The sequence below is a fragment of the Tyto alba genome, unplaced genomic scaffold, assembly GCF_018691265.1.
Source record: "Tyto alba isolate M040663 unplaced genomic scaffold, T.alba_DEE_v4.0 Super-Scaffold_38, whole genome shotgun sequence".
Lineage (NCBI taxonomy): Eukaryota > Metazoa > Chordata > Aves > Strigiformes > Tytonidae > Tyto > Tyto alba.
The window spans coordinates 22,688,272-22,703,063 of NW_024881313.1; the positions used below are offsets into that span (position 1 = coordinate 22,688,272).

The 14,792-nt window shown below is 37.3% G+C and overlaps 1 protein-coding gene across 5 annotated transcripts in view; it reads right to left on the reverse strand.

Moving 5' to 3' along the window:
• Positions 1–14,792, reverse strand: part of ARHGAP21 (Rho GTPase activating protein 21) — a 115,459-nt gene that overhangs the window by 54,656 nt on the left and 46,011 nt on the right. For all 5 annotated transcript variants that reach the window (XM_042801865.1, XM_032991033.2, XM_032991026.2 and 2 more), the window contains 2 exons: positions 10,149–10,331; positions 5,438–5,462 (listed from right to left, as the gene is read on the reverse strand). In XM_042801865.1, the coding sequence (XP_042657799.1) occupies positions 5,438–5,462; positions 10,149–10,331 (208 nt within the window). The remainder of the gene's footprint in view (positions 1–5,437; positions 5,463–10,148; positions 10,332–14,792) is intronic.

Below are 14,792 nucleotides of genomic sequence, written 5' to 3' on the forward strand. Positions count from 1 at the left end.
GTGTTATATACCTTTTGTCTGTGCATGTGCTGACCCAGGCTGGCTTGCAGAGACACAATCTGGCCCTTAGTGTTCAGCTGCAAGCAAAGAATAGTTCCTGCACATCCAACAGTTGCTGTCTCACTTCCAGCCGGAAAGCAACTCTCCTGCAGCTGGGATTATATACCTTAGACCATAACATCCCAGCAATCTGTGACCCTTTCACATATTTGTTGTCACATTCATTCTCTTGTTCCTTATCTACCTTGTTCCCATCATCACAGGCGCGATTAGTTTATTTCATAACAGACTCAGCTGATAGACAATAAAGTTAAAAAATGTGGGATTAAATTAAGTCCTGGGAAAACACAAACTACCTTGCAGAAATCAATAGTCTGTTTAAAGAAATTGAAACATCAAAAATTTGGGGCATTATGTAAGCAGCAGTACGAAATGAAAAGCTTTTCATGCATATTTTCCATCCAAAGCCTCTACAACATCAAACCAAACTTGCCCAGAGCCAAAGGAGCTCAGGTAAACTGGAAATATTTAGACACTTAAACAGTAGCAACTTTAATCCTGTTAGGCACATTAAAAAAACAGCCTAGTGATCACAATTTAACTATCTAGAAATCTCAGTGAAAACACATGTATAAAGTCTCATTTGAAAATGTACACTCAGTCTCTACAGAAAAGGACACTGAGCAATATACCTGTCGCCTTTCATTTTTATGGTAAGATAAGCTACTAGTTGCTATAGATAGTTCTACATAGTAATAGGAGATAAAGTAGGAAAAGGAAGAACATCTTATTAAAAAAATATGATACTGGATTATAATGATACTATATTTCCAGGCACTGTATTAAACATAAAATAGCTTAGTTCTCATATGAAAGATTAAATTCCTTTCATATTATTTCTATATGCTTATCATTGTTCATTTTAATCATGATCCACAAGCCAAACAGTTTTGAAGAAAAACATATTTTAGGACAAGATACAGGAAACAACCAACCCATTTAATATGTACTAATCTTGTATTTTGTCAACTACAACTTCAAGGAGTCTTTGAAGGACAACAACATATTCACCATATTAAATGCACAATGGAATGGCTTGGAGACAGCATGGCAATGGAGACTCTTTTCTCCAGAATCACTTACCAGATGTTGACAATACAAGTTTTTAATATAAAATATTACTAATTTTAATAGGTATAGGTATTTTTCAGCTTGTCTCCAAATATTCCTACAGTGCTATAGTGGGAAACTTCTGCCTGCGAGATACCTCAAGTAAAATTTTGAAATAGGGCACACTCCAGAAAACAGGAAGAATTTTGATGGTATACCATCCTCAAAACACATGAAAGAAATACTCCAAGTTAATACAGGCTGATCAGTATATGAGAAATTATCAAGAAAAGAATAAAAGATAGAAGTTTCTGGTCAGTGACCAAAGAATCCGTTGAGAAAGATCTGCATCTTCAAGTATACCTGTTAGAAAAGCATTTTAATACATTAGCTTAAGGCCAACAACCTGGAACAGTCAAAGTTGGAAAGAACAGAAATCTTTCAAGTAATAATTACAAAATATTTAGGTTAAATCTGATGTGATGCCCTACCTGCAGACAACAGGGTGCTAAAGTCCCCCATATGGAACAGGACCTGCATATGTGAGGCTTCTATCACGTATCTGAAGAAAGCCTCATCTACTACTTCCCTGATCAGATGGTTTGTAGCTGACATCCACCAAAACTTGGCCCACATGGGTCTGCCTGCAAATCCTGACCATAATCTCTCAGCTGGCTCCCCATCCATCCCAAGCCAGAGCTCCATGCACCCCTGCTGCTCTCCTGCAACTTGACAAACAAGGCAACTCAGCTTCCGTGCTCTCCCAACCTGTCCTTCCCAAAGTGCCTGTACTCACCCACTGCAGCTCTCTAGCCCACTCCCGTGAGCCATCCCACCTTGTCACTGTGACCCCAACGAGATCACAGCCCTGCAACTGCATGCAGACCTCCAATTCCTCCTGCTTGTTCCCCATGCCGCATGCATGACTGCACAGGGACTTCAGAGGGGGTCTCAAAAAAGGCATGAGAGCTCTCCCCATCATACTGTCCCGCAGGCATTCCCTTACTTATATGCACACACTTGAGGTGGTCCCCTTCTGTCCCAACTGTTGACTATGAGGTGTCTCCTGTCCACAGCATCCTAACCCCTTTGCTTGACAACCCGATCCACCACTTCATCACTTGCTTCTTGGCCATCATCTCCCTCCAGTGTCACTCCTAGTTTAGAGCTCTCCTGGACAATTTTGCATTACCTTTTATTCTAAGTGCTTTGAAATCCTACTGCTTATCAAAAGCAAGATTAATGCAAGCCAGGATTTAATATATATAATAAATATATACTAAAAAAGTTGCACTAAAATTCTATACCAGAACATAAAACTATATAAAAATATTTCTTTCACTGTTAGAATACATAAAACCTGGTACATGCTTTTATCTTCTGCCCTCTAGACTAAATTAGGAACTCAGCTCCTTCGAAAAGAATATTCAAGTGCTTTCAGTAAAAGGCAATAGCAATAGAGATGCTTTTCTCCACACTTGCCCACTCCAACCTGTAACTGCTGAACCTCACTGATAAAAATCTCAACTTTTAAAGGTAAGTTTAACCTGTGAAAAGGGCAAAGCAGGAAGTGCGGGTAATTAGAAATTTTCACTCAAAATTGATACCAAAAAAAAAGACAAATTTGCACTGGCACACACCTATTCACAAAAATGAAAAGCTTGAATCCCCTTAGATTAGTCTTTCAGAGAGGAAAGCTCAAGCGAATTAAGTGAATTATCTACAAACTTCAAAAGAAAAACATTTATTATTAAGTTATTTTCATTGTTAATTAAGACAGTGCTTCACAGAGGCAAGTTTTCCAATAAAGTTTGAAAGAAAATACATGAAATTTGCCACTAGATGGCCCCTGTGTACGACACTTAGGCACTGCACCCTGCCCAGAAACCGGCGCTGTCCCAAGCTGCTGAAAGCAACCGGTGCTGCAGCAGCAAGGGACGGCACGGCCAGCAGACACACAGCTGCTTGCTCCTCCAAAGCAGCTCGGTCTAATTCTCCAATATTAATTACCTTAAGAATCTTTGTGATAATCCTTCACAGAATTTCTGCCATTTTTGCTAAATTAACATGATGTTTGTGAACGTGAAAAATGAGATATATTTTTGCTGATTTTCTCTACGCAAGCTACCTACTCACCTCATTTGGGAACAGGAACAACTCATAGCAGTGTAAATAGAAACCATTTCTTATCCCCGCCTCACTCCCCCCCAAGATCATGCTAAATGCTGCGGAAAAATGTCTTACAGACTTTGTCCCATTTTGTTATTTTAAAGGTGCAATACACAAAACTGGCAGGTTAATTTCTATTGACACCTACATTCCCTGACTCACAGTCATCTCTCCTCTTTCCAAAAGGAGCACAAGTCCGACATTCTCTCCAGCTAATGAGACTACTGTTATCTTTCCAGAGCACTTTCTGCCCTCTGATCTGTATTTCAAGGCATACAATGTACTACATTGCTATAAATAAGCAATAGTTGAGCTATGATTCATAGTTTAAGTAGATACACAAAAATTTCCAGAAAGTAATTTTGCTCCCACCTGTACAGATCTCATAGTTAACCAAATGTTTGTTTACTGCTGTTCCTCTACTACAAAATAGGTCTCGGATAACATTTTTGATAAATGGATCCACATTTGCATCTTTATTAGCTGATCCAGTTCTCCCTGTGAGAATACTGCACAACCTCTTTCTCTAGATCACAAGTGTTATCTGCCATGCTGGTTTGGCACAGAGGATTGACTCATTTTCCTTCCTAAAGGGATTTGCCTTTTCTTTTTGTATGCCAGAATGGATAAAGGAGGTCAAGTCTGGGGGGTGGATGGGAGCTGATGAAAAATAGGAAGAGATTGACTTCTCACTGTTTTAACAAGCAGGTGACGACAGATGAGTAAAACCAGGAGGATGAAATGGATGAATTCATCTGCTTCCAAGGAAGAAAGTTAAAGTAAATTCGTAATTTCCAGAATGCTTCTAATATATCACAATTGAAACAAAAGTTCAGACGTGTTCGCTGTCTTCCAACTAAATGAGATTTTTTTGAAAGTACACTGAAACCAGGTACCATTTTCTGCTGCAGGATAAAGCAAATTGTAACCCACCAGTAAAACAAGCATTGACCCTGTGCTGTCCCTGAGCAAGGGCACCCACCTTTGCACAGGCTTGCCTGCACCCAGCCACGCTGCACTGCCACACCAAGCCCAAACGGCAGCCTGGCACGTTACGCTCGCAATGCAGCTAAGCCCACCTCCTCTGCGTACCTTACCATCCTAACAGACTTGGGTAAAACAGAAAGTGGGACTGGGCTCTCAACCTGAAAACCCAATTTCTTTACCTAAATTGACACATTTTTTTAAACCTTCTATGGAAACAGTAGGATACCAGCAAAAAGGGGAGCATGGATGAGAAAATAGCTAAATACCAAAGAAAAATTTAAGTGGCGCTGAGATGTGGCACAAATTAATAAAAACAGTAAGTTAATTGGTGAATCAAAAAGAGAGCAGACACATGCAATGTGAGAGGCAGAAAGCTATGAAAGGGAACTGACAGGCATAACCTAGAAATATGTGATTTTTCCATCCTTCCTAACTAAAGTGCAAGAATTTTATTCACACGTCTTATCTGACATCACTGAAGCATATTTCATGGATCTCTTAAAAGTACATGAGAGTACCAAAACTGATGAAGTAAGTTAGGTCAGTACTATTAAATACTGAAGAAAGTTACCACAAAGCTAACAGGAATAACCTTTTCTATCTTCTGTTTTTAGAAGAGTTGTGTATCACTTTTGTGGATAATTTTTACTACCACTGCCAACACTCGGTTTATATACTTACATGTTGCTTTTATTAGAGTAAGTTGAAACAAAATTTTAATTCCATACTGGCTGCTCTTAGACACACTGTACAACAATTTTTAAAATGAATATATATAAATATATCCATGAGACCCTTTATAGCAGTACTTTGCACCGATAACTGTGGGTCTTAAATGCAGATCAAATTAAGAGAGTGTAAAGCTTTGGCACTAAAAAGTTAACACAGCTGGATTCTTGCCATATACATGACAAGGTGATATATACAACACAGAAGGGATACAGTGCATATTTTAATTAACTTAGTGGCCACGCAAACACCTACACTGAACAGGTGAAGATAAAAGACAGGTATTTTCTTTTGCTCCAATGCCATGAAATTCAGTGAGCTTGATGGTCACACTGAAGTGATTGTATATTTCAAACTCTTAGGTAGCTACTGAAGTGTATTACACAGCTGAAGAGAATTGTTCAACATATTGGATCTGTGAAAAAATAAAAACAAGACATACCTTGTCTATTCCCATTCTCTTCGTCCTATGGAAAAAGGAAGAGTACATATTAAAAATTTAATACATTAAAAAAATGCATAGGCATCTATAAGCTATGAAGACGTGAAGTGAACTTGCAAGATTAAGTCTGCATTCTGCTACCTCCTACTTTTTCATAAATATTCAAATTTACAGAACTTCATTCTGAGAATGTAGGATAATACCTGTCTCAAAAAAAACCCCACATTTAAGCACAGTTCCATGAAACACCCCAACAGAAACATGAACAGCATTATCTGAAAGCAAATGTACAAAAACCCCCAATTCACTGCCGTGAAGCCTAATAACTGCACTGTGTCATTGCGAGCATTTTTCCACCCTGAAAGCCAGACAGGAGAAGTTATACTTTAATCATCTAAGGATTCAAAGCTAAATAATATGCCAGAGATGCAAAATATTTTGTAAGCAAGCTATGAATAGGCCTCCTGAAATCTGAAATATCAAGTTTGTTTTGCCTTCAGTACTACTGCCGAGAGAAAAATATCTACCCCAAACACAATTTAGTAACAACCTCAATGATTCTCCCGCTCATTGCACTATATATACACAATCGTAACTACCAGGTATCACCAGCAGTCTTTAATAATTAAAAAAAAAAAATCAATCACAACTGGAATGTACTGAGGGAAAATGGCATGCTTAAAGTAGAAAATTATTACCTATTTAGGTTACTATCTTGTCAATATTTTTATATAAAAAAAAGGCCTTTGAAAGATCATGGCTAGTTTCTCCTACAAAATTCTACCATTATGAAAAACACAATTCTTTAAATGTGCAAATACATATTTTCTTTCTGAACTGTAACTTCATGGAGTAAAACTTTCAATCTAAATACAATTTAAACCAAACAAACAAACAAAAAAAACCCCAAACAATAAAACCCCCTAAAAATGAAAACACTGAGTTAACAGAGATCTAGTACTGATCCTACTTTAAAAAAGCCACAGTGATTATCATTACCACCCAAACTCTGAGAGCAGTAAACAGTATAACATCAAGCTGGACAGTCCTATCTGGTCTATACTTTGCTTAAAATACCATACTAGTAGACAAGTATTATTAAAATATATCATTATCTCTCTTGAAACCCTGTAACAACCAGTTAGGTTTGAACTATGATCAGCAGTGAAGAATTAGACAAGGCTAACATCTCCATGACTCCAGTTTTCACCCAGTCTGTCAAGTGAAAAAACATCTTTAGGACTTTGAATATTAGAGCTGATAGTCTGGAAAATATGGGTCACATGTAGGGGAGGCTACTTGGTTTGATGCTACAAACCAAAAAAATTACGTAAGTGAAAAGTTCGCTAATATAGAATTACCATAATTTGTGAAATACTGCAGTGGGTTTGTCAGTTTGTCACTGGGTATGCAAAGCTCTGTTACAAAAGACAGCTGCAAAACATTAGTTTTTCATGGTATCAAGCCAATGAGCTCAGGCCTTTAAAAATGGAATGCTTTATAACCCAAATATTTTGGAATTAGCTTTCCCTCCTACATTTACCTCTTACACATTGCAAGATGTTAGTATACACTGCTTCCATTCCTAAGGAGAACATTTTCTTTTATCACTCGTTTCTCAGGCTGGTTAAACAGCCTGGCTTGGAGAACAGACTTCACATGCAAAAGAAGCATGTTGCTGACTAACAAATCTGAATAAACAGCTTATGTTAAAAGCATAATATAACATCAGCTTTTTGCAATGCTAGCTTAAGAGATCTTCTACACACTCCCTACTCACTTTCTTAAAGGAAAGGAGGCATAGGAAGTATGGAGAATACATAATGGGTTACTCCTGAATGTGCAGCTATTCCCAGTTCGGTGTGTGGCCCTGCACAAGCACAGCCAAGTACGTTTGCCAAAATTAAATGTGTTAAACCACAGCCTCAGTTTCTAAGATCATCTTTCAAACCATCCTTCACACAGGGCTGTCTCTCCCAACAAACCTAACAAACAACACTTTCTTCCATAACCTCTACCAAAATGTTATTAACTAATTTATAAACAACTACAATGAGAGTCCCTTGATTTGTAGTTAATTAGCTGCTCTGTGCAGGAACAATAAAAAGATACTAGAACCTAGCACAATATCCTGAATTTGACCTAGACCTGCAGTACGATGTACATACTGAATGTTAAATTAAATAAATATAAAAATATAACTTAGATGATAAAAATAGAAATAATGTACATTAAATGTAACATACTAGTACTCACTATTAAAATATGCAGAGATACTTCCCTGAATTGATTAAAATCAATCATGTTCAATCATTTCAACAACAGCAAGTAAGGTGTTTCCAGTCAGATGTAAATGGAGAAAACAAAGCTTTATAGATGCCCCCTCATACACAGTTGAGCAGGTTGCTGTCACCTTGTCACTAAGGTATCAAGTTTTAGTCTTGAAATTCACCCTGCTTATTCAGGTGTTACACATCTAACTCAGGTGGCCCAACAGTGCCAGTTAGAGCACTGTTCTAGTTACCTGATCAGAAATTGTAGTTTCACGTTGGTAATAGTGGAAGTTTAAGAAAGGCAGATGTCAGCTTTGTACATAGAAGGCTAGAAATATCTGCAATTAGAGTTTACCCTTACCAAATCCTAAGTCTCTTGGTTAATTTGACTCTACCTATTTTATTCAGGCTTTGAACCGTTCTTTACTTTCGGAAAAAAATCAGCATTTTTTTATTAAAAATAAAATTAAAGTTTAGTACTGTTGGGTTTTTCTGATCAGCACTGAAGTAAAACAAACTGTTGTTGAAGTTCTGCAACATTTAGAGACATCATGAGATGGACCAGATAGCTACAATTTCATGCGTTTGACAATAAACTGGACTTTGCTTCTATACAAAAGTGACCCTCATTTTGTTAACATGGTGCTCGGCACTTCTGAGTAACGGGAGAAGCCTCACAGCTCTCTCCTCACGGAATAGTAAGGGTAAGGGTACCTCCAGTCTGTGAAATATTAAGGGAAGGTGTCACAAAAAAAAAAAAATCACCCCACACCTGAAGAACTGAAGATAACTCAAGGCAAGTACTATTAGGTGTTAATATATTAAATCTTAAGTGTGCTTTGGGACTCCCAATCAACCAAAGCTTTGAGGCAGATCTGCCTAGACTGCTTCCTTGTAGTGAGCTCCCCAAGACAACTAAAAAAAGGCTTTTCAATTGAACATAGGTTTTATTAGACTAATAACTAGGACACTGAACTTCTTCAAATTTAAATAAAAAGCCAACACCTCAAACACACCTAGGCAGAGAACAGATTATTAAAGATTTTTATAAAATAATGCCCAGTCTTCTCCACTCAATACATCCTTTGGGGTAGATTTCTTTGCTTCCAAGAAAATACACCCCAGTGGCTTTCCAAGTTGTAGCCTTCTCCAGCCTGCAGGAAGCTTTTCTTCCATTTCCAGCTTTTCCTCCAGCTGTGGTGTGATCTCTACCATTCCCTGCAGTCTTGGAGCATTATGCTTTCTGTCCTACAGAGACCCACTGTTCCCTCCCATGGAGGGGTCTTGTCCTCTTCTCTGCAGAGGACATCACCTGACCCGTCACAACAGCTTTTCAAAACACACACAAACTGCAAGCAACAAGAGCAGAACTTTTAATGAAGAAAATTTTCACTAGGTATTTCTGAATTGGAACCAAGAGCAGGTGTTAAAAAAACCAAACACATATATGTCCACAAAAAATGTGGAAAACTGTTTGAAGGTAAGTACTTCTAGATCCTTTTCCTTCTCTTCACTACCTCTACCAGTTTATGTTGACTTGCAGTAAGATTTAGAAATATTAGGGCACACTTACCTCAAAAGAAATCAAAGGAGCTAGAATGCAAAGCCTTCCCTGAGGTCAAAAAAGATCTCTGCACTGATCTAGAGTGAAAGTGCCAGCATCGGGTTGACCCCTGTGACAACAAAAGGACTGTGGCTCTGAGAAACTAGTAGGGGAGTAACTCTGGTTGTTATCTCAATGGCATCTTCTAAGTTCCAGCTGCAACCTCTATATTACATCAGAGGTAACCCCATACATACTCAGGTCTGAAGGAGGAACAAGGCTACTACAAGATTCAAGGCAGTCAGAAAACCAATTCATAGTTACCATCATTATACTACCCCTAAGGTGCGCAAAACAAAACATCTCCACTTTCTGAGGCCCTTACAATTTTTATTAATGAGGAAAGAAAGAGGAATACTTGAGCTTAGAATCAATGACAGACACTGCAATTAGATGGTAACCAATATGATCTCTGGTCAAATAAGAACAGCAGAGAAATAAGATTTGCCTCATATTAGGATCAGGCTGACAACAACAGCAAAGAAAAAACCCAAGCCTACCACCCTTGAAGCCTACACTTTAAAAGGCATACAGACACTGGCTGTGGGTAAAAAAATTCTATACAGAGAAATATTTCCATATTCTGCAATAACCACTGGTTTTACCTATGGTAAGAAGTATTTTTAACTTGGGTGAACTCAGTCACAGCCTATTCTGTTTTCCTGGAACAGATCAGTGCATGGCTATCAAAGGATGCAATAAGTGAGCCTGCCCACCTTACACAAGGGATCTTTCATCTCTGTGAGACACATCTATACATATGTTTATTTTCAAACAGGATGGATTTTTGAGCCTAAAAGGTATAATAAAGTGCTTCATTATTAATGTCACTTACTTTAAAAGAAAACTGAACTGCAGATTCTGGAGGATAAACTATGAAGTGTCTTAAGGTGAAGCCAAAACCCTGAGATGTCCTCCTAAGCACAACAGTTTTGGGACCAGGCCAAGAGAAAGTTTCTTCTTCCTCCAATGGTGATATAGCTTCACTCTGCTCTTTTCCATCTTTATTTTTTGATGCCTGAAATAAAAGACAGATGCAGAAGTTGTAATTTGAATAATTAAAAAAACAAACAAAACACCCAACACACTGAACATTCCTGTGCACTTGAAAATATAATTTCTTCTCCCGTAACCAAAATAATTGGATGTTCACTAATATTTTCAAAAGAAACCTCTATTGTAAAGCAGCACCCCTTACAGCATTACATCTCTGGTCATATCACATACAGAATTACTCTTAAATTTTAGATGAAGTTAAATACTAAGAAAGCCAATGTACAACAGTGAAAGGCTCAAATGAACCACAAGAAATGTGTACAGCTTGCATGTTTTATTTGCTTTCTACTCCGGTACAAATGTGTCTTCTGGGACCCCATTTCTGGGAGCACATAGCTTACACACATACATACAAAGCCAACTCCTCTCTTCCTCACTTACAATGAAGACATGCTTTTCTTGACTAGTATCTCCTTAATTAAAACGAGTAAAACAGAATAGAAGAACCTATGCAACTGGTTAGGCTTTTTCAGCAAGACACACTTTTCCTCTAGTCATGTCTTTTATTTCACCTTTGTTTTCTCCACCCTTAGTTGCTTTCTCTGAACATTTCAGTATGCAAATTCTAAACAGACAAGTAAAAAAGTCAAGTTTCCTTTTACAGTCCTACTGTAATCCCTCCTCTCATGCAGAAATAAGACATCTTGGTATTTTTTTCTTAAGGGTAATTTTATATGCCTGTGACTCAAAAAAAGTATCATAAAAATATTTATCTTCTCAACCTTGTATGAAATCTTCCATTTCAATTTTCAAAGCGAGTGCCACACCACACACAACATTTCAAAGCAAAGGCAGAAGACATACAAAGGAAGTATGCAAAACCCTATGACCCCCCTCTAAATATTCTAGTTCAACGATGCGTGAAACAAAGTTAGATACCAGAGCCTATAGCCTATTCAAAGGGTATTCAAACAGAAATAATAGTCGTCTTGTCCTCCTGTAGCTCTGCTACTGTGGCTCAGCAACTGGCTGATACGTGTCAGAATTTACTACTTGGTTTTCCTCCCTGGGCTGCTCCAAAATAATCCCTTTTGCTTCAGTCTTACAGCTGGGATCTCAAACTGCAGTGCTTATCAGCAAGGTGGGCCCAGCCAACTCCAATAAACATCGATAGAGACAACAAAGCATTTCCACTCTAACCACAATGATAGCAACACATACTACTATAAAGAAAATGTTGCAGCTCCTTGGTGAGATAGTTAACTCACCAGAACAACATTCTGCATTCAAGTATGTAAAACATGACACATTTCTATACAGATGCTATGGTTCGTCCTTGGAAACCCACATCTTAGTACATCCAACAGGAAGGACGAGGAAATAGTAGCCAATGCTGCAAAGAGCAGCCTCCCTACCTCCAACAACTGTTCCTCAGCAAGGAGAAAAAAAATAAAAACATAAATGAAGAAGGGTTTTGGTGCTACAGTCAAGCCAAGAAATGGACCCACTTCTAAAACCAGAAAACACAGAGAATCCAGAGCAGTCCAACAGGACTCTGCTCCTCTGCACAGCCTGGAAAGAATATCAGCAGATTTTGTAAAGAACAATAATAAATATCAAGGACTCAATCTCAGCCTAATCTCTCCTCATCTATCATCTTCAATCACGTTTTAAAGTATTAGTGTAAAACCAAAAAGACTCTGAAATTAGATGACTAAAGAATGAAAAAAATTAGTGAGAACTGTGGAACTGCCAAAATAAGTGGCTCTGGTTTAAAGTTCAAGCAATGCAAAGATTAAGGTAAAAGTTACATAATCCTTTGGCCTAAGGATGGGGTTTGTTATCGAGGTGTTTCCCACCAACCTGTTCAGCTTCCAAACATGACAGCATTTTGTCAGTTCTGCACAAATAAATGTCCCATCTCAGTGTTTCAATCTCTTGACATGAGCAGAAACCGGAGCCAGTAAGAACATTTTGATCCTGGTAAATTGGCAAAAGAAATAATTCCTAGTAAAAAAATATCAGTGGCCTCTAAAAAATGACAGTGATTTCCTCTATTAAGCGATGGGCAGCAACCCATCTATTTAACATTCCCTTGCAATCTTTTGTTTCGCCTCTCAAATTTTTATAGGCAACACTTGATGCAAAAGTTTTGAACAATCATAAACCACTACAGTATCACACAACATCAAAAAATGTTAATAATCAAATACCTATCATTATTGATACTTAAGCAGCAAGCTGAAATGTAGCAGTGAAAAATACAAGTCTACAACATACTACAATATTGCATTTTTTTCTGACAAAAACCTCCTTAATTAGTCAAAAAGTAATTTTAGTATGTATAACAACTAATCACTGAAGTTTACATATAGAAATGCAGTAACCTGAGTTCAAAATGCAGTCATACAGAGAACTCGAGTAGCTCTGAGAAATGGGAGTGAGAAATGTAGTGAGAAGAGAACCTCTGATTTCCTTGTAATTTCATGTAAACTGTTAGCATTCATACAAGTTGCAGAACTAACAGCTATTTGTAAACAACATACTCCACAGTCAAATCATTCTTGAAAGGGCATGCCAGAAGTGAAAAGTTATCTTCATGCCAACCTTGAACTCCCTGTGAGGTCTGCCAACAGGGCAACAGAAAAAGCCAGTATTAATAATAAATGTGAGACATGTTCAGTAACAGCAACTTTCAGCCAACGCTATGAACAAGAAACAATCTGAATTAGAAAGAAAAGAGAGTCAACATCTGTTGAGTAACCCTCTGACATGTCCAAACACAACATACCCACCAGAATATCCCTTGCCAGATAAGGCTTTAGAAAAGAACAAGGAAAGTTTTCAAAAATACTAACACAACAAGGATGCAAGACAACAAGCAAGAAACAGATGATGTTTAGCATAGCAAGAATATGTTACTGAAGGCAGAGTAACTACATGGTTTTCCTTGCGAATCAAAAATTATAGTAATCAAATTACAAATACATAAATATCTCTCATCCTTAAGGTTATTTGTCTTTTGGATAGACTCATTTGCATTTCAAGAGAATGAAAAATTAATGCTTTATTTCCATTTCATATCAAAATCTAACAAACCAAAAATTATTTTCCCATATTTGTTTACTTAAGATCTGTATGTTTGTTTCTGTATAGATTCAATGCTCAAAATCGAAGTCAGAATGCATACAACTGAGTTCAAGGACTGAAGAATCCCAGGCTACTAAAAATGATTCAAGCATCATTTCCCTCAGGAGTTCTTCATACAAGGTCTCGGCAATAAGTATCTCAAAGCATCATTTCCTACTATATGCAATTACAAGGCCATACAACAGATGATTAAGTGCACTGTAAAATGCATACTTTGTTTTTTAATTTTGTATTTAACCCTTTTTTCTAAGCAATGAAAGCATCCATTAAAAATCAGGTAGCACCCTGAAGTACTACATGAATCACTGGGAGCTTGACACACAATAACAGAATTATGTAAAATCAGCAAAAGCACTGATATTTCTGAAGTATACTATTTCCAATTAAATCCCAAATAAATAAATTTCCATTATATCAGCCAAAAAAAAAATCTTTTTAAAAAGGCAAACACGTCCAACTTGCATGCTCTCCAAAGCCATTCTGATTTTTAATCTTCTGATCAATTTACAGATATTGAGCATGCTAAAACTCCTTAAGTGACAGTCATAGGTAACTGCAATACAAGCTATCAATAAAAACTGTCGTCTTGACTATCTAAACGGATAAGTAGGTATACTCTGAGTTCTGAATACTATCTTAATAGATGAGTAACGGTGAACACAAATAGCTGATATACCACATTATCACTTGAATGACTCTTGATAAATCATTCAAGCTGTTTTAAAGTTGGTGTGAGTAATCACTTTTCATCTGTATTTTATCTCTGTGTTCAGTACACAAATTCAAAATTATTTCTAAAGACACTTAGGACTGGCATCCAGACATCCAGATTTGCTCCACATGGGTTTTTAAACTTTTTTTTTTTTTCTTTTACCATATAGAACACTTCACAAATAATTATGTAAATAAAAGTCTCATTGTAAATGTAAGGGATACCTAAACTACATTTTCTGGACCCTAAATCTGTGAAGAAAACCAAACCAACCAACCCCATCCAACAGACCAGCTAAGGGACTTACCTATCAATACCTCATAAGAAGCACGGAGGCAGGCTGTGCTAAGCAGGGCCTGCTTCAGCTGCATTTGGTAATGTTCAACTTTTAGCTAGTCTACCAAGAAATGTGACACCTGAAATTGCAGTTCAGCTAGATGGATGTATACTGAGCAGATAATGGGCCAATGTTACCTGATTTTACTAATTCAGCAGTCATTTTTTTTTTTTTTTCAGTAAATACTGACATAAACCAGAGCAAAAAAAGATCTTGAATGTATTTATTAATGGCTAAAATCATCCTGAAACACCAACAGGACCTTCCAAATGCTATAATAAATG